Raw genomic sequence first — 24,300 nt, 5'->3', positions numbered from 1 at the left:
TTTGGTCCTCTGAGGAGGAGTAGGAGAGATCGGACCAATGTGCTTTAGTAAGGGTTTTCGTCCTCTTCTGAGGAGGAGTAGGAGAGAGGAGGAGGAGTAGGAGAGATCGGACCAATGTGCTTTAGTAAGGGTTTTGGTCCTCTTCTGAGGAGGAGTAGGAGAGAGGAGGAGGAGTAGGAGAGATCGGACCAATGTGCTTTAGTAAGGGTTTTGGTCCTCTTCTGAGGAGGAGTAGGAGAGAGGAGGAGGAGTAGGAGAGAGGAGGAGGAGTAGGAGAGATCGGACCAATGTGCTTTAGTAAGGGTTTTGGTCCTCTGAGGAGGAGTAGGAGAGAGGAGGAGGAATAGGAGAGATCGGACCAATGTGCTTTAGTAAGGGTTTTCGTCCTCTGAGGAGGAGGAGTAGGAGAGATCGGACCAATGTGCTTTAGCGTTGGACTAGTAACCAGCAGGTAGCCTAGTGGTTAGAGCGTTGGACTAGTAACCAGCAGGTAGTCTAGTGGTTAGAGCGTTGGAATAGTAACCAGCAGGTAGCCTAGTGGTTAGAGCATTGGACTAGTAACCAAAAGGTAGCCTAGTGGTTAGAGCGTTGGACTAGTAACCAGCAGGTAGCCTAGTGGTTAGAGCGTTGGACTAGTAACCAGCAGGTAGCCTAGTGGTTAGAGCGTTGGACTAGTAACCAGCAGGTAGCCTAGTGGTTAGAGCGTTGGACTAGTAACCAGCAGGTAGTCTAGTGGTTAGAGTGTTGGACTAGTAACCAGCAGGTAGCCAAGTGGTTAGAGCGTTGGACTAGTAACCAGCAGGTAGCCTAGTGGTTAGAGCAGGTAGCCTAGTGGTTAGAGTGTTGGACTAGTTACCAGCAGGTAGTCTAGTGGTTAGAGCGTTGGACTAGTAACCAGCAGGTAGCCTAGTGGTTAGAGCAGGTAGCCTAGTGGTTAGAGTGTTGGACTAGTTACCAGCAGGTAGTCTAGTGGTTAGAGCGTTGGACTAGTAACCAGCAGGTAGCCTAGTGGTTAGAGCAGGTAGCCTGGTGGTTAGAGCGTTGGAATAGTTACCAGCAGGTAGTCTAGCGGTTAGAGCAGGTAGCCTAGTGGTTAGAGCGTTGGACTAGTTACCAGCAGGTAGTCTAGTGGTTAGAGCAGGTAGACTAGTTACCAGCAGGTAGTCTAGTGGTTAGAGTGTTGGACTAGTAACCAGCAGGTAGCCTAGTGGTTAGAGTGTTGGACCAGTAACCAGCAGGTAGCCTCGTGGTTAGAGCGTTGGACGAGTAACCAGCAGGTAGTCTAGTGGTTAGAGTGTTGGACTAGTTACCAGCAGGTAGTCTAGTGGTTAGAGTGTTGGACTAGTAACCAGCAGGTAGTCTAGTGGTTAGAGTGTTGGGCTAGTAACCAGCAGGTAGCCTAGTGGTTAGAGTGTTGTGCCAGTAACCGGTGGCCTAGTGGTTAGAGTAACAGGTAGCCTAGTGGTTAGAGTGTTGTGCCATTAACCTACTGTTCTCCGGTAGGGCGTCATTGTGAATAATAATTTGTTCTTAACTGACTTGCCTAGTAAAATAAATGGTTAAATTAAAAAATGTTTAGCAGATGGTTTAGTTCGGCTGCTGCATGGTGCTCTATTCTTCGTGCCACTTCTGCATAGCTGTGTTGCTGGATAAATGTGGGTTTATGGGACAGCGAGGAATGACTGAGAAAACCGGAGTGCAGTGGGAAGATGTGTTTTTGAGGAAGAATGGCCCCAAGTAGAAACCGTATTCTGCAGTCTCTGTTGGCACAGAAATGTTCCCCCCAACGAGAATGAGTATGAGCGCAGAAGATGATTTGGGCCCAGTGGGAGTTGTATTTTTTGAAGAAAATGGATCCCTAACTTTGGCTGACCCATTTGTGGTAGAAAATAAGTTGGGTTAAATCTGTGACGCTCAATGTGGACAAGTGATGATTTCTTTTGTGTTTCTTCCGTCCAGAGGGAGCACTTCGCGTCACGTGAACAAGGACAAGACCTGTGACTTGCCTTGCTCTCCGGAGGGCGCCTTTTAAAGAAGTGATTACTTACTGGGGTGGCGTTAAGTGTTAAATAGAAGATTCCCTATGTCTGTGACGCCCGCCATTTTGTGCAACACAGACCACGGCGGAGAACATAGTGAAACTAGAAGGCACCGTCTGTGTCCTTTTGAGTTCTGAAGCCGATCAGTCTTTCACTGATAAAGTCATGTTAAGATATGTCACTGATCCAACTGAGCGCTTTTGTGCCGAACACACTGAGGTGTTTCAGATGCCAAGCTTATGGTCATGTTGCAGCAGTGTGTAGGAGGGACATTCCTAGATGTGAGAAGTGTGTAGGAGGGACATTCCTAGATGTGAGAAGTGTGTAGGAGGGACATTCCTAGATGTGAGAAGTGTGTAGGAGGGACATTCCTAGATGTGAGAAGTGTGTAGGAGGGACATTCCTAGATGTGAGAAGTGTGTAGGAGGGACATTCCTAGATGTGAGAAGTGTGTAGGAGGGACATTCCTAGATGTGAGAAGTGTGTAGGAGGGACATTCCTAGATGTGAGAAGTGTGTAGGAGGGACATTCCTAGATGTGAGAAGTGTGTAGGAGGGACAAAGGAAAGTGTTGTATCGGTGGAAAAAAACTGTGTCAAATGTGCAAATCAAATCATCAAATCATATTTTATTTGTCACATACACATGGTTAGCAGATGTTAATGCGAGTGTAGTGAAATGCTTGTGCTTCTAGTTCCGACAATGCGGTGATAACCAACGAGTAATCTAGCTAACAATTCCAAAACTACTGTCTTATACACAGTGTAAGGGGATAAAGAACATGTACATAAGGATATATGAATGAGTGATGGTACAGAGCAGCATACAGTAGATGGTATTGAGTACAGTATATACATATGAGATGAGTAATGTAGGGTATGTAAACAAAGTGGCATAGTTTAAAGTGGCTAGTGATACATGTATTACATAAGGATGCAGTAGATGATATAGAGTACAGTATATACATATGCATATGAGATGAATAATGTAGGGTATGTAAACATTATATTAGGTAGCATTGTTTAAAGTGGCTAGTGATATATTTTACATAATTTCCCATCAATTTCCATTATTAAAGTGGCTGGAGTTGAGTCAGTGTCAATGACAGTGTGTTGGCAGCAGCCACTCAATGTTAGTGGTGGCTGTTTAACAGTTTGATGGCCTTGAGATAGAAGCTGTTTTTCAGTCTCTCGGTCCCAGCTTTGATGCACCTGTACTGACCTCGCCTTCTGGATGATAGCGGGGTGAACAGGCAGTGGTTCGGGTGGTTGATGTCCTTGATGATCTTTTTGGCCTTCCTGTGACATCGGGTGGTGTAGGTGTCCTGGAGGGCAGGTAGTTTGCCCCCCCGGTGATGCGTTGTGCAGTCCTCACTACCCTCTGGAGAGCCTTACGGTTGAGGGCGGAGCAGTTACCGTACCAGGCGGTGATACAGCCCGACAGGATGCTCTCGATTGTGCATCTGTAGAAGTTTGTGAGTGCTTTTGGTGACAAGCCGAATTTCTTCAGCCTCCTGAGGTTGAATAGGCGCTGCTGCGCCTTCTTCACGACGCTGTCAGTGTGAGTGGACCAATTCAGTTTGTCTGTGATGTGTATGCCGAGGAACTTAAAACTAGCTACCCTCTCCACTACTGTTCCATCGATGTGGATAGTGAAGAGGCGACTCCGGGATGCTGGCCTTCTAGGCAGAGTTCCTCTGTCCAGTCTCAACGTCAACAGTGAAGAGGCGACTCTGGGATGCGGGCCTTCTAGGCAGAGTTCCTCTGTCCAGTCTCAACATCAACAGTGAAGAGGCGACTCCTGAATGCTGGCCTTCTAGGCAGAGTTCCTCTGTCCAAGTGAAGGGCGACTCCTGAATGCTGGCCTTCTAGGCAGAGTTCCTCTGTCCAGTGTCTGTGTTCTTTTGCCCATCTTAATCTTTCTCTTTTTATTGGCCAGTCTGAGATATGGCTTTTTCTTTGCAACTCTGCCTAGAAGGTGCACAGCAGAGATTCAGACCTGAGACAGCATTGGAGTCTCTCTGACCAATAAGTGACATCAATTCAATCAACCAATCAATGAAGTCACTCTGTAAGATGTACACCCCCCCCCCCACCACCCTCCAAAATGTTAAACAACAAATTGATTTGTGTGATGTAATTATCATTGTAATCCTGTATTACCTTTCTGTTCCTACCAGTGAGAACAAATCAGCATCAACACTTCTCCCAAAGCCTTCCACGTTCCCTGACAAAGATTTTAAAAGCATTGGATTGGTGTAAAAGCATTGGCTGTAGGGAGTCTCCATCATTTTCTAAATCCATGACTGGGAGTGGATTTGGTGAGAAGGGTGGAGAATGGAAACTGCATTCCTGAAGGCCGAGCTCAGTCCAGTTCACTGTTGGAGAGAGAGAGACCTCTGCTGGTCACACAGACCAACTGCACCCCTGAAGGCCGAGCTCAGTCCAGTTCACTGTTGGAGAGAGAGAGACCTCTGCTGGTCACACAGACCAACTGCACCCCTGAAGGCCGAGCTCAGTCCAGTTCACTGTTGGAGAGAGAGAGACCTCTGCTGGTCACACAGACCAACTGCACCCCTGAAGGCCGAGCTCAGTCCAGTTCACTGTTGGAGGAGAAACCTCTGCTGGTCACACAGACCAACTGCACCCAGAGAGGAGAAACATCACTATGGAGTACCACAGTATGAGTCATAATACCCATTAAACCCAAAACGTTGGTTTACTTTAATGTAACTGTATGCTAGGTGGTGTTAATAGCAACTGGCTGACTCACTCAGTGCTAACATAATGTTAGCAGGCTGGTAGGGGCTAAAGTTAGCAGGCTGGTAGGGGCTAACGTTAGCAGGCTAGTAGGGGCTAAAGTTAGCAGGCTGGTAGGGGCTAACGTTAGCAGGCTGGTAGGGGGTAATGTTAACAGGCTGGTAGGGGGTAATGTTAACAGGCTGGTAGGGAATAATGTTATCAGGGTGGTAGGGAATAATGTTATCAGGGTGGTAGGGGCTAACGTTAGCAGGCTGGTTGGGCTAATGTTAGCAGGCTGGTAGGGCTAAAGTTAGCAGGCTAGTAGGGCTAAAGTTAGCAGCCTGGTAGGGGCTAAAGTTAGCAGGCTGGTAGGGGGTAATGTTAACAGGCTGGTAGGGAGTAATATTATCAGGCTGGTAGGGGCTAATGTTATCAGGCTGGTAGGGCTAATGTTAGCAGGCTAGTAGGGGCTAAAGTTAGCAGGCTGGTAGGGGCTAAAGTTAGCAGGCTGTACAGACAACACCTGACTCTCAGGTTCTGGACCCTAGACAGAGCAACCTCTCAGACTCTAGACAGAATAACCTCTCAGACCCTAGACAGAACAACCTCTCAGACCCTAGACAGAACAACCTCTCAGACTCTAGACAGAGCAACCTCTCAGACTCTAGACAGAACAACCTCTCAGACTCTAGACAGAACAACCTCTCAGAACCTAGACAGAACAACCTCTCAGAACCTAGACAGAACAACCTCTCAGACTCTAGACAGAGCAACCTCTCAGAACCTAGACAGAACAACCTCTCAGACTCTAGACAGAGCAACCTCTCAGTCTCTAGACAGAATAACCTCTCAGACTCTAGACAGAGCAACCTCTCAGAACCTAGACAGAACAACCTCTCAGAACCTAGACAGAATAACCTCTCAGACAGGTATATACAGTCTCTAGACAGAGCAACCTCTCAGACAGGTATATACAGTCTCTAGACAGAGCAACCTCTCAGTCTCTAGACAGAATAACCTCTCAGACTCTAGACAGAATAACCTCTCAGTCTCTAGACAGAATAACCTCTCAGACAGGTATATACAGTCTCTAGACAGAACAACCTCTCAGACAGGTATATACAGTCTCTAGACAGAACAACCTCTCAGACAGGTATATACAGTCTCTAGACAGAACAACCTCTCAGACAGGTATATACAGTCTCTAGACAGAACAACCTCTCAGACAGGTATAGACAGTCTCTAGACAGAACAACCTCTCAGACAGGTATATACAGTCTCTAGACAGAACAACCTCTCAGACAGGTATATACAGTCTCTAGACAGGACAGGTATAGACAGTCTCTAGACAGACAGGTATATACAGTCTCTAGACAGAACAACCTCTCAGACAGGTATATACAGTCTCTAGACAGAACAGGTATAGACAGTCTCTAGACAGACAGGTATATACAGTCTCTAGACAGGACAGGTATATACAGTCTCTAGACAGAACAACCTCTCAGACAGGTATATACAGTCTCTAGACAGAACAGGTATATACAGTCTCTAGACAGACAGGTATAGACAGTCTCTAGACAGGACAGGTATATACAGTCTCTAGACAGGACAGGTATATACAGTCTCTAGACAGGACAGGTATAGACAGTCTCTAGACAGAACAGGTATAGACAGTCTCTAGACAGACAGGACAGTCTCTAGACAGAACAGGTATATACAGTCTCTAGACAGACAGGTATAGACAGTCTCTAGACAGACAGGTATAGACAGTCTCTAGACAGACAGGTATAGACAGTCTCTAGACAGACAGGTATATACAGTCTCTAGACAGAACAGGTATAGACAGTCTCTAGACAGAACAGGTATAGACAGTCTCTAGACAGACAGGTATAGACAGTCTCTAGACAGACCGGTATAGACAGTCTCTAGACAGAACAGGTATAGACAGTCTCTAGACAGACAGGTATAGACAGTCTCTAGACAGAACAGGTATATACAGTCTCTAGACAGAACAGGTATATACAGTCTCTAGACAGACAGGTATATACAGTCTCTAGACAGAACAACCTCTCAGACAGGTATATACAGTCTCTAGACAGACAGGTATATACAGTCTCTAGACAGAACAACCTCTCAGACAGGTATATACAGTCTCTAGACAGACAGGTATATACAGTCTCTAGACAGAACAACCTCTCAGACAGGTATATACAGTCTCTAGACAGGACAGGTATATACAGTCTCTAGACAGAACAACCTCTCAGACAGGTATATACAGTCTCTAGACAGGACAGGTATAGACCGTCTCTAGACAGACAGGTATATACAGTCTCTAGACAGAACAACCTCTCAGACTCTAGACAGAATAACCTCTCAGACTCTAGACAGAATAACCTCTCAGAACCTAGACAGAACAACCTCTCAGACTCTAGACAGAGCAACCTCTCAGAACCTAGACAGAATAACCTCTCAGAACCTAGACAGAACAACCTCTCAGACTCTAGACAGAGCAACCTCTCAGTCTCTAGACAGAACAACCTCTCAGACTCTAGACAGAGCAACCTCTCAGAACCTAGACAGAACAACCTCTCAGAACCTAGACAGAATAACCTCTCAGACAGGTATATACAGTCTCTAGACAGAGCAACCTCTCAGACAGGTATATACAGTCTCTAGACAGAGCAACCTCTCAGTCTCTAGACAGAATAACCTCTCAGACTCTAGACAGAATAACCTCTCAGTCTCTAGACAGAATAACCTCTCAGACAGGTATATACAGTCTCTAGACAGAACAACCTCTCAGACAGGTATATACAGTCTCTAGACAGAACAACCTCTCAGACAGGTATATACAGTCTCTAGACAGAACAACCTCTCAGACAGGTATATACAGTCTCTAGACAGAACAACCTCTCAGACAGGTATAGACAGTCTCTAGACAGAACAACCTCTCAGACAGGTATATACAGTCTCTAGACAGAACAACCTCTCAGACAGGTATATACAGTCTCTAGACAGGACAGGTATAGACAGTCTCTAGACAGACAGGTATATACAGTCTCTAGACAGAACAACCTCTCAGACAGGTATATACAGTCTCTAGACAGAACAGGTATAGACAGTCTCTAGACAGACAGGTATATACAGTCTCTAGACAGGACAGGTATATACAGTCTCTAGACAGAACAACCTCTCAGACAGGTATATACAGTCTCTAGACAGAACAGGTATATACAGTCTCTAGACAGACAGGTATAGACAGTCTCTAGACAGGACAGGTATATACAGTCTCTAGACAGGACAGGTATATACAGTCTCTAGACAGGACAGGTATAGACAGTCTCTAGACAGAACAGGTATAGACAGTCTCTAGACAGACAGGACAGTCTCTAGACAGAACAGGTATATACAGTCTCTAGACAGACAGGTATAGACAGTCTCTAGACAGACAGGTATAGACAGTCTCTAGACAGACAGGTATAGACAGTCTCTAGACAGACAGGTATAGACAGTCTCTAGACAGAACAGGTATAGACAGTCTCTAGACAGAACAGGTATAGACAGTCTCTAGACAGACAGGTATAGACAGTCTCTAGACAGACCGGTATAGACAGTCTCTAGACAGAACAGGTATAGACAGTCTCTAGACAGACAGGTATAGACAGTCTCTAGACAGAACAGGTATATACAGTCTCTAGACAGAACAGGTATATACAGTCTCTAGACAGACAGGTATATACAGTCTCTAGACAGAACAACCTCTCAGACAGGTATATACAGTCTCTAGACAGACAGGTATATACAGTCTCTAGACAGAACAACCTCTCAGACAGGTATATACAGTCTCTAGACAGACAGGTATATACAGTCTCTAGACAGAACAACCTCTCAGACAGGTATATACAGTCTCTAGACAGGACAGGTATATACAGTCTCTAGACAGAACAACCTCTCAGACAGGTATATACAGTCTCTAGACAGGACAGGTATAGACCGTCTCTAGACAGACAGGTATATACAGTCTCTAGACAGAACAACCTCTCAGACAGGTATATACAGTCTCTAGACAGGACAGGTATAGACAGTCTCTAGACAGAACAACCTCTCAGACAGGTATATACAGTCTCTAGACAGGACAGGTATATACAGTCTCTAGACAGAACAGGTATATACAGTCTCTAGACAGAACAACCTCTCAGACAGGTATAGACAGTCTCTAGACAGAACAGGTATATACAGTCTCTAGACAGAACAACCTCTCAGACAGGTATATACAGTCTCTAGACAGAACAGGTATATACAGTCTCTAGACAGAACAACCTCTCAGACAGGTATATACAGTCTCTAGACAGAACAGGTATATACAGTCTCTAGACAGGACAGGTATATACAGTCTCTAGACAGAACAGGTATATACAGTCTCTAGACAGAACAGGTATAGACAGTCTCTAGACAGAACAACCTCTCAGACAGGTATATACAGTCTCTAGACAGAACAGGTATAGACAGTCTCTAGACAGAACAGGTATAGACAGTCTCTAGACAGAACAGGTATATACAGTCTCTAGACAGACAGGTATATACAGTCTCTAGACAGAACAGGTATATACAGTCTCTAGACAGACAGGTATATACAGTCTCTAGACAGGACAGGTATATACAGTCTCTAGACAGAACAACCTCTCAGACAGGTATATACAGTCTCTAGACAGAACAGGTATATACAGTCTCTAGACAGAACAGGTATATACAGTCTCTAGACAGGACAGGTATAGACAGTCTCTAGACAGGACAGGTATAGACAGTCTCTAGACAGGACAACCTCTCAGACAGGTATAGACAGTCTCTAGACAGGACAGGTATAGACAGTCTCTAGACAGGACAGGTATAGACAGTCTCTAGACAGGACAAACTCTCAGACAGGTATAGACAGTCTCTAGACAGAACAGGTATATACAGTCTCTAGACAGAACAGGTATATACAGTCTCTAGACAGAACAACCTCTCAGACAGGTATAGACAGTCTCTAGACAGAACAGGTATAGACAGTCTCTAGACAGAACAGGTATATACAGTCTCTAGACAGAACAGGTATATACAGTCTCTAGACAGAACAACCTCTCAGACAGGTATAGACAGTCTCTAGACAGAACAACCTCTCAGACAGGTATATACAGTCTCTAGACAGAACAGGTATATACAGTCTCTAGACAGGACAGGTATAGACAGTCTCTAGACAGACAGGTATAGACAGTCTCTAGACAGACAGGTATATATAGTCTCTAGACAGAACAGGTATATACAGTCTCTAGACAGGACAGGTATAGACAGTCTCTAGACAGACAGGTATATACAGTCTCTAGACAGGACAGGTATATACAGTCTCTAGACAGGACAGGTATAGACAGTCTCTAGACAGACAGGTATAGACAGTCTCTAGACAGACAGGTATATACAGTCTCTAGACAGGACAGGTATATACAGTCTCTAGACAGACAGGTATATACAGTCTCTAGACAGAACAACCTCTCAGACAGTCTCTAGACAGAACAGGTATAGACAGTCTCTAGACAGAACAGGTATATACAGTCTCTAGACAGACAGGTATATACAGTCTCTAGACAGAACAGGTATAGACAGTCTCTAGACAGAACAGGTATATACAGTCTCTAGACAGAACAGGTATATACAGTCTCTAGACAGGACAGGTATAGACAGTCTCTAGACAGACAGGTATAGACAGTCTCTAGACAGACAGGTATAGACAGTCTCTAGACAGAACAGGTATATACAGTCTCTAGACAGACAGGTATATACAGTCTCTAGACAGAACAACCTCTCAGACAGGTATAGACAGTCTCTAGACAGGACAGGTATAGACAGTCTCTAGACAGACAGGTATAGACAGTCTCTAGACAGACAGGTATATACAGTCTCTAGACAGGACAGGTATATACAGTCTCTAGACAGACAGGTATATACAGTCTCTAGACAGAACAACCTCTCAGACAGGTATAGACAGTCTCTAGACAGGACAGGTATAGACAGTCTCTAGACAGACAGGTATATACAGTCTCTAGACAGACAGGTATAGACAGTCTCTAGACAGGACAGGTATATACAGTCTCTAGACAGACAGGTATATACAGTCTCTAGACAGAACAGGTATAGACAGTCTCTAGACAGAACAGGTATATACAGTCTCTAGACAGAACAGGTATATACAGTCTCTAGACAGGACAGGTATAGACAGTCTCTAGACAGACAGGTATAGACAGTCTCTAGACAGACAGGTATAGACAGTCTCTAGACAGAACAGGTATATACAGTCTCTAGACAGAATAACCTCTCAGACAGGTATATACAGTCTCTAGACAGAACAGGTATAGACAGTCTCTAGACAGACAGGTATATACAGTCTCTAGACAGAACAGGTATAGACAGTCTCTAGACAGAACAGGTATATACAGTCTCTAGACAGAACAACCTCTCAGACAGGTATAGACAGTCTCTAGACAGACAGGTATAGACAGTCTCTAGACAGGACAGGTATAGACAGTCTCTAGACAGACAGGTATAGACAGTCTCTAGACAGAACAACCTCTCAGACAGGTATATACAGTCTCTAGACAGAACAACCTCTCAGACAGGTATATACAGTCTTTAGACAGACAGGACAGGTATAGACAGTCTCTAGACAGGACATGTATATACAGTCTCTAGACAGGACAGGTATAGACAGTCTCTAGACAGAACAGGTATAGACAGTCTCTAGACAGACAGGTATATACAGTCTCTAGACAGAACAACCTCTCAGACAGGTATAGACAGTCTCTAGACAGACAGGTATAGACAGTCTCTAGACAGAACAGGTATAGACAGTCTCTAGACAGACAGGTATATACAGTCTCTAGACAGACAGGTATATACAGTCTCTAGACAGACAGGTATAGACAGTCTCTAGACAGAACAGGTATAGACAGTCTCTAGACAGAACAACCTCTCAGACACATTTGATTTTATTTCATGTTTGTTGGTTATATATTTTTATTTAATATGTTTTACATTCACAACTTTTATATTGACATGAACCCTGAAGAATAAAGACCGACTTTGATCACTGGTAGGTTCCTCATCTCGACCCGCGGTAGAACCCTGACGGAAAGGCAAGGATCATGTCATGGTGTCATAGCTGGGAGGGAGGGAGGGAGGGAGGAGGGAGGGAGGGAGGATCATGTCATGGTGTCATAGCTGGGAGGGAGGGAGGGAGGAGGGAGGGAGGGGAGGGAGGGAGGGAGGGAGGATCATGTCATGGTGTCATAGCTGGGAGGGAGGGAGGGAGGGAGGGAGAGGGAGGAGGGAGGGAGGATCATGTCATGGTGTCATAGCTGGGAGGGAGGGAGGGAGGGAGGGAGGGAGGGAGGGGGAGGGAGGGAGGGAGGGAGGGAGGGAGGGAGGGAGGAGGGAGGGAGGATCATGTCATGGTGTCATAGCTGTCACACAGGTGATGTTACAGGAGTGTGTCAGTCGGCGTGTATGAGAGTCAGAGGTTCTGTCTCCCGGGCAGAGCAGGGAGCTGATTCACGTTGTCTCCCGGGCAGTCTCCCGGGCAGAGCAGGGAGCCAATCAGAGGTTCACGTTGTCTCCCGGGCAGAGCAGGGAGCCAATCAGAGGTTCACGTTGTCTCCCGGGCAGAGCAGGGAGCTGATCAGAGGTTCTGTTCACGTTGTCTCCCGGGCAGAGCAGGGAGCCCAGCAGTATAGACGAGGAGGATCAGGAGATGAATCAGGATAACATCCTGGAAACAGCAGAGAGCTGGGGAGTGTGGCAGGCCGGAGGGGTCAGAGGTTAGAGGTCAGGCTGGAGTTCAGTATCCTGTCAGTCTGGAGGGACTCCTTTTCGCTGAGGCCTTTTCTGGGCTCTGTGTGTGTGTGTGTGTGTGTGTGTGTGTGTGTGTGTGTGTGTGTGTGTGTGTGTGTGTGTGTGTGTGTGTGTGTGTGTGTGTGTGTGTGTGTGTGTGTGTGTGTGTGTGTGTGTGTGTGTGTGTGTGTGTGTGTGTGTGTGTGTGTGTGTGTGTGTGTGTGTGTGTGTGTGTGTGTGTGTGTGTGTGTGTGTGTGTGTGTGTGTGTGTGTGTGTTCAATACCCTGTGGTGATGTTGGTGAGTGTGTGTGTGTTTGAGCCCGGTGCAGTGAAGCTATAGGCAGCGTAGGCCACAGCTGATCCCAACATCAACCCTGTCATGTACGATACAGTCATAGTGTTACCTAGAGAGAGGAGAGGAGAGGAGAGGAGAGGAGAGGAGAGGAGAGGAGAGGAGAGGGAGGAGGGAGAGGAGAGGAGAGGGGTCAGAGGAGAGGAGAGGAGAGGATGGAGGGGAGGGGAGGAGGAAGGGAGGGAGGAAGGTGAGAGGAGAGGAGAGGAGAGGGAGGGAGGGAGGGAGGGAGGGAGAGGAGAGGAGAGGAGGAGAGGAGAGGAGAGGAGAGGAGGGAGGGAGAGGAGAGGAGAGGAGGGAGGGAGAGGAGAGGAGAGGAGGGAGAGGAGGGAGGGAGGGAGGGAGGGAGGGAGGGAGGGAGGGAGGGAGAGGAGAGGAGAGGAGAGGAGAGGAGGAGGAGAGGAGAGGAGAGGAGGGAGGGGAGAGGAGAGGAGAGGAGGGAGGGAGGGAGGGAGGGGGAGAGGAGAGGAGGGAGGGAGGGAGGGAGGGGAGGGAGGAGAGGAGGAGGGAGGGAGGGAGGGAAGGAGGGAGGAGAGAGGGAGGGAGAGGAGAGGAGAGGGAGGGAGGAGAGGGAGAGGGAGAGGAGAGGAGAGGAGAGAGGGAGGGAGGGAGGGAGGGAGGGAGGGAGGGAGGGAGGGAGAGGAGAGGAGAGGAGGGAGAGGAGAGGAGAGGAGAGGAGGAGGAGAGGAGGGAGGGAGGGAGGGAGGAGGGAGGGAGGGAGGGAGAGGAGGGAGGGAGGGAGGGAGGGAGGGAGGGAGGGAGGGAGGGAGGGAGGGAGGGGGAGGGAGAGGAGAGGAGAGGAGAGGAGAGGAGGGAGGGAGGGAGGGAGGGAGAGGAGAGGAGAGGGAGAGGAGGAGAGGGGGGAGGGAGGGAGGGAGGGAGGGAGGGGAGGGAGGGAGGGAGGGAGGGAGGGAGGGAGGGAGGGAGGGAGGGAGGGAGGGAGGGAGGGAGGGAGGGGAGAGGAGAGGAGATTATTATATAGTATAAAGATATATATATATATATATAGTATATAGAGCACTGTCAATGTAGAAAATCGACACTAAATTGTAGGAGGAGCTCCTGCTGCAGTTTAGTGGTTTACAGTATTACAATATAGAGTGTATATACAGACACCTCCAGAATTATTGGCACCTTGATAAAGATGAAAAATAAATACTGTACAAAATAAATCACACAAATACCGAGATATATTTTGTGAACAAAAAAACCCTCATATGATTATAAATTATTACAATTTTTTAGAGAAAGATATTCTCTTTAAAAGGTAAACATTTAAAATGGTAGTTAAATGTTTTGGCACCCCTGTTTTACTCCATCAGCTAGAGAGAACACCCCTGTTTTACTCCATCACCTAGAGAGAACACCCCTGTTTTCAATACTCCATCACCTAGAGAGAACACCCCTGTTTTCAATACTCCATCAGCTAGAGAGAACACCCCTGTTTTCAATACTCCATCACCTAGAGAGAACACCCCTGTTTTCAATACTCCATCAGCTAGAGAGAACACCCCTGTTTTCAATACTCCATCAGCTAGAGAGAACACCCCTGTTTTCAATACTCCATCAGCTAGAGAGAACACCCCTGTTTTCAATACTCCATCAGCTAGAGAGAACACCCCTGTTTTCAATACTCCATCAGCAAGAGAACACCCCTGTTTTCAGAACACCCCTGTTTTCAATACTCCATCAGCTAGAGAGAACACCCCTGTTTTCAATACTCCATCAGCTAGAGAGAACACCCCTGTTTTCATTACTCCATCACCTAGAGAGAACACCCCTGTTTACAATACTCCATCACCTAGAGAGAACACCCCTCTTTTCAATACTCCATCAGCTAGAGAGAACACCCCTGTTTTCAATACTCCATCAGCTAGAGAGAACACCCCTGTTTTACTCCATCAGCTAGAGAGAACACCCCTGTTTTACTCCATCACCTAGAGAGAACACCCCTGTTTTCAATACTCCATCAGCTAGAGAGAACACCCCTGTTTTACTCCATCACCTAGAGAGAACAACCCTGTTTTCAATACTCCATCACCTAGAGAGAACACCCCTCTTTTCAATACTCCATCAGCTAGAGAGAACACCCCTGTTTTCAATACTCCATCACCTTCCCCTTGCGAGGATAACGACAGAGACCTTTTCTAAAATGTTTTCTCGGACTGGAGAACACATTGGGGAGGGATTTCAGACCATTCCTCAATAGATCTTTCTAGATCCTTATGGACTGGCTACTTCCATTCAAACCACAGGTATGAATGGGTTCATGTCCCGGGGTCTGAAAAGGCCGTTACAAATAGTGGATATTTGTGGTCTACCCCACCACCCCTCTACCCCACCACCTCACCACGCCTCTACCTCACCACCCCTCTACCTCATCACCTCACCACCCCTCCACCTCACCACCCTCTACCTCACCACCCCTCTACCTCACCACCCCTCTACCCCACCACCTCACCACGCCTCTACCTCACCACCCCTCTACCTCATCACCTCACCACCCCTCCACCTCACCACCCTCTACCTCACCACCCCTCCACCTCACCACCCTCTACCTCACCACCCCTCTACCCCACCACCCTCTACCTCACCACCCTCTACCTCACCACCACTCTACCCCACCACCCCTCTACCTCACCACCCCTCTACCCCACCACCCTCTACCTCACCACCCCTCTACCCCACCACCACTCTACCCCACCACCCCTCTACCTCACCACCCCTCTACCTCACCACCCCTCTACCCCACCACCCCTCTACCCCACCACCCCTCTACCCCACCACCACTCTACCCCACCACCCCTCTACCTCACCACCCCTCTACCTCACCACCCCTCTACCCCACCACCCCTCTACCTCGTCAACCTTCTACCCCACCACCTCTCTACCCCACCACCTCTCTACCTCACCACGCCTCTACCTCACCACCCCAGAGGGCTACCCCATCTACCTCACCCACCCATCTCCACCTCACCACCCCATCTACCCATCTACCTCACCACCCATCTACCTCACCACCACTCTACCCCACCACCCCTCTACCTCATCACCCCTCACCTGCTAGTTCTCTCTGTTCCGGCGGGACCTTCCCAGCAGCCTGTATCATGGGGACCGATCCAAAGTAACCGTTGGTTACGCCCATGAGGAGAGAAAAGAGACAGGGCCATGCGGGGTGGGACAGGGTTGGGGTGGAGGAGGGGTACACACACATCACCAACAGAGGGATGAAGACCACCCGCAGGCAGGAGAAGAGGAGCAGGTGACCCCCCGTCCACTCATAGGGCAATGCAGCCAGGATCTGGAAAGGGCAGAGGGCTTAGTGAGGCAACATCTGTATATCTATATCTATCCATCCATCCATCATCCATCCATCTACCTATCCATCCATCTATCCATCATCCATCTACCCATCCATCCATCATCCATCCACCCATCCATCCATCATCCATCCATCTACCCAGCCATCCATCATCCATCTACCCATTCATCCATCTACCCATCCATCCATCTACCTATCCATCCATCTACCTATCCATCCATCTATCCATCCATCCATCTACCCATCCATCCATCTATCCATCCATCCATCTATCCATCCATCTACCTATCCATCCATCTACCCATCCATCCATCATCCATCCATCTACCTATCCATCCATCTATCCATCCATCCATCATCCATCCATCCATCCATCTACCCATCCATCCATCCATCTATCCATCCATCCATCTATCCATCCATCCATCTACCTATCCATCCATCTATCCATCCACCCATACATCTACCCATCCATCCATCATCCATCCATCTACCCAGCCATCCATCATCCATCTACCCATTCATCCATCTACCCATCCATCCATCTACCTATCCATCCATCTACCCATCCATCCATCTACCCATCCATCCATCTACCTATCCATCCATCCATCATCCATCATCCATCTACCCATCCATCCACCCACCCATCCACCCACCCACCCATTCATCCATCCATCCATCCACCCATCCATCCATCCACCCATCCATCCATCCACCCATCCATCCATCTACCCATCCATCCATCTATCCATCATCCATCTACCCATCCATCCATCATCCATCCACCCACCCATCCACCCACCCATCCATCCATCCATCTACCCATCCACCCACCCACCCATCCATCCATCTACCCAGCCATCATCCATCCATAATCCATCCATCTACCCATCCATCCATCTATCCATCCATCCATCCATCCATCTACCCATCCATCTACCTATCCATCATCCATCTACCCATCCATCCATCCATCTACCCATCCATCTACCTATCCATCATCCATCTACCCATCCATCTACCCATCCATCTACCTATCCATCATCCATCTACCCATCCATCCATCCATCTACCCATCCATCTACCTATCCATCCATCTACCTATCCATCCATCCATCATCCATCTACCATCCATCCATCCATCCATCATCCATCTACCCACCCATCCATCCATCTATCCATCATCCATCTACCGAGCCATCATCCATCCATAATCCATCCATCTACCCACCCACCCATCCATCTATCCATCATCCATCTACCGAGCCATCATCCATCCATAATCCATCCATCTATCCATCCATCCATCCATCTATCCATCATCCATCCATCGACTGATCTACCTACCTACTCATCCATCCATCCATCCATCTACATTCCTACTATCAGCCATCCATCATCCATCCATCTATCTACATTCCTACCATCCATCCATCCATCCATCCATCTATATACATTCCTACCATCCATCCATCCATCCATCCATCCATCTATATACTTTCCTACCATCCATCCATCCATCATCCATCCATTTATCCATCATCCATCTATCAATCTACATTCCTACCATCCATCTATCTACATTCCTACCATCCATTCATCCATCCATCCAGTTGTTCCAAACCTCTCCTTGGGGACCCCCAGTGTTCCAAACCTCTCCTTGGGGACCCCCAGTGTTCCAAACCTCCATCCTTGGGGATCCCCCAGTGTTCCAAACCTCTCCTTGGGGACCCCCAGTGTTCCAAACCTCTCCTTGGGGACCCCCAGTGTTCCAAACCTCTCCTTGGGGACCCCCAGTGTTCCAAACCTCTCCTTGGGGACCCCCAGTGTTCCAAACCTCTCCTTGGGGACCCCCAGTGTTCCAAACCTCTCCTTGGGGACCCCCAGTGTTCCAAACCTCTCCTTGGAACACTGGGGGTCCCCGAGGAGAGGTTTGGAACACTGGGGGTCCCCAAGGAGAGGTTTGGAACACTGGGGGTCCCCAAGGAGAGGTTTGAGAACACTGGACAAGTAAACTGACCTTGCCTACGAAGTCGGCCATGTTGAATGTGGCCATGATGAGTATAGGTAGCCACTCCCCCAGGGTTGGGTTGCGTATCTCTGATTCCAGACCAGGAAACAGACACAGAGTGATGCTATAGGTCACTGCTATAGACAACATGTGGGCCCAGATCACTCTGGCAACGATGTACCTGTGAAGAAACATATCTGAAGGGGAGAGAAGAGGAGGAGGGAGGGGGTGGAGGGGGAGGGGGGTGGAGAAGGGGGAGGGGAGGAGAGGGAGGGGGATGGGGAAAAGGGAGTGGAGGGGGATGAGGGAGAGGGGAGGAGGGAGGGAGGGTGGAGAAGGGAGTGGAGGGGGATGAGGGAGAGGGAGTGGAGGGGGATGAGGGAGAGGGGAGGAGAGGGAGAGGGAGAGGGGAGGAGAGGAGAGGGAGGGGAGAAGGGAGTGGAGGGGGATGAGGGAGAGGGGAGGAGAGGGAGGAGGAGAAGGGAAAAAGGAGGGGGTGAGAAGAGAAGAGAGGGGGAACGAGGGAAGAGGAATGCTGTTGGTATCCGTAGTGTACAAGCATTGGGTAGAATCATTGTGTTTACAAGCACACTACTCATTCGACATTACAGTTTCTCCAGATCGCTAAGACACTTTGAATGAAACTGGGGTGGAACCCTTCTCCATCACAACCTAATGACAGTATTACTTGGTGATAAACTCTAAGTCATTTGTCTTTGTTTTCACACACACAATGCAAATGCTAAGCACATTTTGTTTCCCAAAACAGTAAACACACAACTCTCTACAAAAGATACAAAACTCAGTTGAGCAAAATGATGTCAAACCAAATTAAAACATTTGGTCACTGCTGATACAAAAAAAAAATTAAACTCCCATGAACCTCTTCTGCACGTGTGCAAAACTTCTTTGCACAATTGTTCAATCAGCAAATCATTCGTGCATAAAAGAGGTCACATCTGAGTTGCTGTTGGCAAGACAGGACCAAGTCAGAGGCTGAGGGCTGTTTATGTGCCACCACAGACACACCGGCACTAAGACCGCACTCAGCTGTATCAGGAAATAGGCAAACAGGAAACCACTCACCCAGACTGCGGCGCCTCCTAGTGGCCGGAGACTTTAATGCAGGGAAACTTAAATAGTGATTTACCAAATCTCTATCAACATGTTAAATGTGCAACCAGAGGGAAAAAGCTCTGGACCACCTTTACACACAGAGATGCATACAAAGCTCTCCCTCACCCTCCATTGGGGCGGCAGCGTAGCCTAGTGGTCAGAGCGTTGGACTAGTAACCGGAAGGTTGCAAGTTCAAACCCCCAAGCTGACAAGGTACAAATCTGTCGTTCTGCCCCTGAACAGGCAGTTAACCCACTGTTCCCAGGCCGTCATTGAAAATAAGAATATGTTCTTAACTGACTTGCCTGGTTAAATAAAGGTAAAATAATTTTTTTTTTTTTTTGGTAAATCTGACCATAATTATCTTCCTGATTCCTGCTGACATGCTAAAATTAAGGCAGGAAGCACCAGTGACTCGGTTAATAAAAAAGTGGTCAGATGAAGCAGATGCTAAACTACAGGACTGTTTTTCTATCACAGACTGGAACATGTGCCGGGATTCTTCCGATGACATTGAGGAATACACCACATCAGTCACTGGCTTCATCAGTGCATCGATGACGTCGTCCCCACAGTGACCGTACGTACATACCCCAACCAGAAGCCATGGATTACAGGCAACATCCGCACTGAGGTAAAGGTTAGAGTTGCCGCTTTCAAGGAGTGGGACTGTAACCCAGAAGCTTACAAGAAATCCTGCTATGCCCTGCGACGAACCATCAAACAGGCAAAGCGTCAAAACAGGACAGGGACAGGACAGGACAGACAGACAGACAGACAGACAGACAGACAGACAGACAGACAGACAGACAGACAGACAGACAGACAGACAGACAGACAGACAGACAGACAGACAGACAGACAGACAGACAGACAGACAGACAGACAGACAGACAGACAGACAGACAGACAGACAGACAGACAGACACAGACAGACAGACAGACAGACAGACAGACAGACAGACAGACAGACAGACAGACAGACAGACAGACAGACAGACAGACAGACAGACAGACAGACAGACAGACAGACAGACAGACAGACAGACAGACAGGTATAGATGTGGTTGTTACCTCGTAGTCCAGGCCAGCTTCTCCGGATCTTGTCTTTAGGAACTCCAAACCGAACGTACGTCCCTCCTGTGAACTCATCTGTGACATCATCAGATGGCGACTTCGTCGCCACCACTCCGTTACCCTGAGATGAGACAAACACTTCATAACCTCCTTGTCTCCTTGTCTCTTCTCCTCTCCTGGTTTCCTCTGGAGTGAATAATCAAGGGTCAGCCTTGATTAACAGGTTAACCAGGTCCCGTAGATATTCAGCCTATCACCTGAACCCCAACATGTCCAGGTCAACCAGGTCCCGTAGATATTCAGCCTATCACCTGAACCCCAACGTGTCCAGGTCAACCAGGTCCCGTAGATATTCAGCCTATCACCTGAACCCCAACGTGTCAAGTCAACCAGGTCCCGTAGATATTCAGCCTATCACCTGAACCCCAACGTGTCAGGTCAACCAGGTCCCGTAGATATTCAGCCTATCACCTGAACCCCAACGTGTCCAGGTCAACCAGGTCCCGTAGATATTCAGCCTATCACCTGAACCCCAACGTGTCAGGTCAACCAGGTCCCGTAGATATTCAGCCTATCACCTGAACCCCAACGTGTCCAGGTCAACCAGGTCCCGTAGATATTCAGCCTATCACCTGAACCCCAACGTGTCAGGTCAACCAGGTCCCGTAGATATTCAGCCTATCACCTGAACCCCAACGTGTCCAGGTCAACCAGGTCCCGTAGATATTCAGCCTATCATTGTCAGGTCAACCAGGTCCCGTAGATATTCAGCCTATCACCTGAACCCCAACGTGTCCAGGTCAACCAGGTCCCGTAGATATTCAGCGTGTGTGTGTGTGTTCAGCATGTTGTGGCAATATGCCGAAATGCCATTAGTAATAGAGAGACACACCCTCTCTCTTTTCTTACATTTACATTTACATTTAAGTCATTTAGCAGACGCTCTTATCCAGAGCGACTTACAAATTGGTGCATTCACCTTATGACATCCAGTGGAACAGTCACTTTACAATAGTGCATCTAAATCTTAAAGGGGGGGGTGAGAAGGATTACTTTATCCTATCCTCTGCTCCATAAGTTGCAGCAGGGCTCAAGGCCAGAAGAACCACTCTACCTGATTATCCACCACTCTACCTGATTATCCCACAACTCTACTTGATTATCCCATATAACCACTCTACCTGATTATCCCATAGAACCACTCTACCTGATTATCCACCACTCTACCTGATTATCCACCACTCTACCTGATTATCCCATAGAACCACTCTACCTGATTATCCCATAGAACCACTCTACCTGATTATCCCATAGAACCACTCTACCTGATTATCCCATAGAACCACTCTACCTGATTATCCACCACTCTACCTGATTATCCCATAGAACCACTCTACCTGATTATCCCATAGAACCACTCTACCTGATTATCCCATAGAACCACTCTACCTGATTATCCACCACTCTATCTGATTATCCACCACTCTACCTGATTATCCCATAAAAACCACTCTACCTGATTATCCCATAGAACCACTCTACCTGATTATCCCATAGAACCACTCTACCTGATTATCCCATAGAACCACTCTACCTGATTATCCCATAGAACCACTCTACCTGATTATCCCATAGAACCACTCTACCTGATTATCCCATAGAACCACTCTACCTGATTATCCCATAGAACCACTCTACCTGATTATCCACCACTCTACCTGATTATCCACCACTCTACCTGATTATCCACCACTCTACCTGATTATCCACCACTCTACCTGATTATCCCATAAAAACCACTCTACCTGATTATCCCATAGAACCACTCTACCTGATTATCCCATAGAACCACTCTACCTGATTATCCACCACTCTACCTGATTATCCACCACTCTACCTGATTATCCCATAAAAACCACTCTACCTGATTATCCCATATAACCACTCTACCTGATTATCCACCACTCTACCTGATTATCCACCACTCTACCTGATTATCCCATAGAACCACTCTACCTGATTATCCCATAGAACCACTCTACCTGATTATCCCATAGAACCACTCTACCTGATTATCCACCACTCTACCTGATTATCCACCACTCTACCTGATTATCCACCACTCTACCTGATTATCCCATAGAACCACTCTACCTGATTATCCCACCACTCTACCTGATTATCCCATAGAACCACTCTATCTGATTATCCCATAGAACCACTCTACCTGATTATCCACCACTCTACCTGATTATCCACCACTCTACCTGATTATCCCATAGAACCACTCTACCTGATTATCCCATAGAACCACTCTACCTGATTATCCCATAGAACCACTCTACCTGATTATCCTATAGAACCACTCTCACCCCAGATCTAGACTGACTTACAAATCTTACTTCCTCTGTAGTGACGTCGTGGTGAACCCTGTATCCTGTCCCGCTGACCTCCGACCCAATGTCATGACCTTTCCCCAGGCTGTTACCCCGGTGGGTGGGGCCTGTGTAGTAAAGGACGAATCGTGAGCGACGGACAATGAGGTGGAGAAGGAAGCAGATCATCTCCATGGTGATGGACACCAGGAAGAAGATGAGTGTGTTTATCCTCTCGTTACTGATCAGGAGTTTAGTGAAGATACGACTCAGAGAGATGATTACACCTGCTGTACCTGGAGAGAGGGAGGAGAGGAGAGGAGAGGAGAGAGAGAGAGAGAGAGAGAGAGAGAGAGAGAGAGAGAGAGAGAGAGAGAGAGAGAGAGAGGAGAGGATTAGTGAAGATATGACTCAGAGATATGACAAGCATTGTGATTGGTTGAGAAGCGTTCTAAGCCGTGCTCAACAAGTAATTTACAATGGGTAGGCCTATGACGCAAAAATGTATTGAAATAAATAAACTGTCTGTGTTATGATTACAATTTACATTTACATTACATTTAAGTCATTTAGCAGACGCTCTTATCCAGAGCGACTTACAAATTGGTGCATTCACCTTATGACATCCAGTTCTGTCAAATGGTCTGGCAATAGACTACAAGTGTAGCCTATAAATGTATAGAATATACAGTAATATAATGAAGATGTATAGAATATAATGAAGATGTATAGAATATACAGTAATATAATGAAGATGTATAGAATATACAGTAATATAATGAAGATGTATAGAATATACAGTAATATAATGAAGATGTATAGAATATACAGTAATATAATGAAGATGTATAGAATATACAGTAATATAATGAAGATGTATAGAATATACAGTAATATAATGAAGATGTATAGAATATACAGTAATATAACAAAGATGCATAGAATATACAGTAATATAACAAAGATGTATAGAATATACAGTAATATACTGAAGATGTATGTAATATAATGAAGATGTATAGAATATACAGTAATATAACAAAGATGCATAGAATATACAGTAATACATTTACATTTACATTTAAGTCATTTAGCAGACGCTCTTATCCAGAGCGACTTACAAATGTATGTAATATAATGAAGATGTATAGAATATACAGTAATATAACAAAGATGCATAGAATATACAGTAATATAACAAAGATGTATAGAATATACAGTAATATACTGAAGATGTATGTAATATAATGAAGATGTATAGAATATACAGTAATATAACAAAGATGCATAGAATATACAGTAATATAACAAAGATGCATAGAATATACAGTAATATACTGAAGATGTATAGAATATACAGTAATATAATGAAGATGTATAGAATATACAGTAATATAATGAAG

General features: G+C 46.8%; 3 protein-coding genes across 3 annotated transcripts in view; 1 reads left to right on the top strand and 2 right to left on the bottom strand.

Annotated features, from left to right (window-relative positions):
- LOC124018136 (trinucleotide repeat-containing gene 18 protein-like) overlaps window positions 1–24,300 on the bottom strand; it is a 329,221-nt gene that overhangs the window by 131,012 nt on the left and 173,909 nt on the right. The window lies entirely within an intron of this gene.
- On the top strand, window positions 1,679–12,573 carry LOC124018134 (metabotropic glutamate receptor-like protein N). Its single transcript, XM_046333408.1, has 4 exons — window positions 1,679–1,737; window positions 5,328–5,708; window positions 7,164–7,400; window positions 12,393–12,573. Exons 1-4 carry the CDS (start codon window positions 1,679–1,681, stop codon window positions 12,571–12,573), a joined length of 858 nt encoding a protein of 285 aa, XP_046189364.1.
- Window positions 12,834–24,300, bottom strand: part of slc29a4a (solute carrier family 29 member 4a) — a 39,016-nt gene continuing 27,549 nt past the window's right edge. Inside the window, exons 10-14 of the mRNA XM_046333406.1 lie at window positions 22,925–23,193; window positions 20,520–20,643; window positions 18,338–18,525; window positions 16,053–16,293; window positions 12,834–13,044 (exon numbers count right to left, since the gene is read on the bottom strand). Coding sequence (XP_046189362.1) covers window positions 12,917–13,044; window positions 16,053–16,293; window positions 18,338–18,525; window positions 20,520–20,643; window positions 22,925–23,193 — 950 coding nt within the window. The 3' untranslated portion in view covers window positions 12,834–12,916. The remainder of the gene's footprint in view (window positions 13,045–16,052; window positions 16,294–18,337; window positions 18,526–20,519; window positions 20,644–22,924; window positions 23,194–24,300) is intronic.

The sequence above is a fragment of the Oncorhynchus gorbuscha genome, unplaced genomic scaffold (assembly GCF_021184085.1).
Source record: "Oncorhynchus gorbuscha isolate QuinsamMale2020 ecotype Even-year unplaced genomic scaffold, OgorEven_v1.0 Un_scaffold_396, whole genome shotgun sequence".
Taxonomy (NCBI): domain Eukaryota; kingdom Metazoa; phylum Chordata; class Actinopteri; order Salmoniformes; family Salmonidae; genus Oncorhynchus; species Oncorhynchus gorbuscha.
The sequence above is the reverse complement of the archived record's forward strand: the minus strand, read 5'-3'. Positions and strand labels throughout refer to the sequence as shown.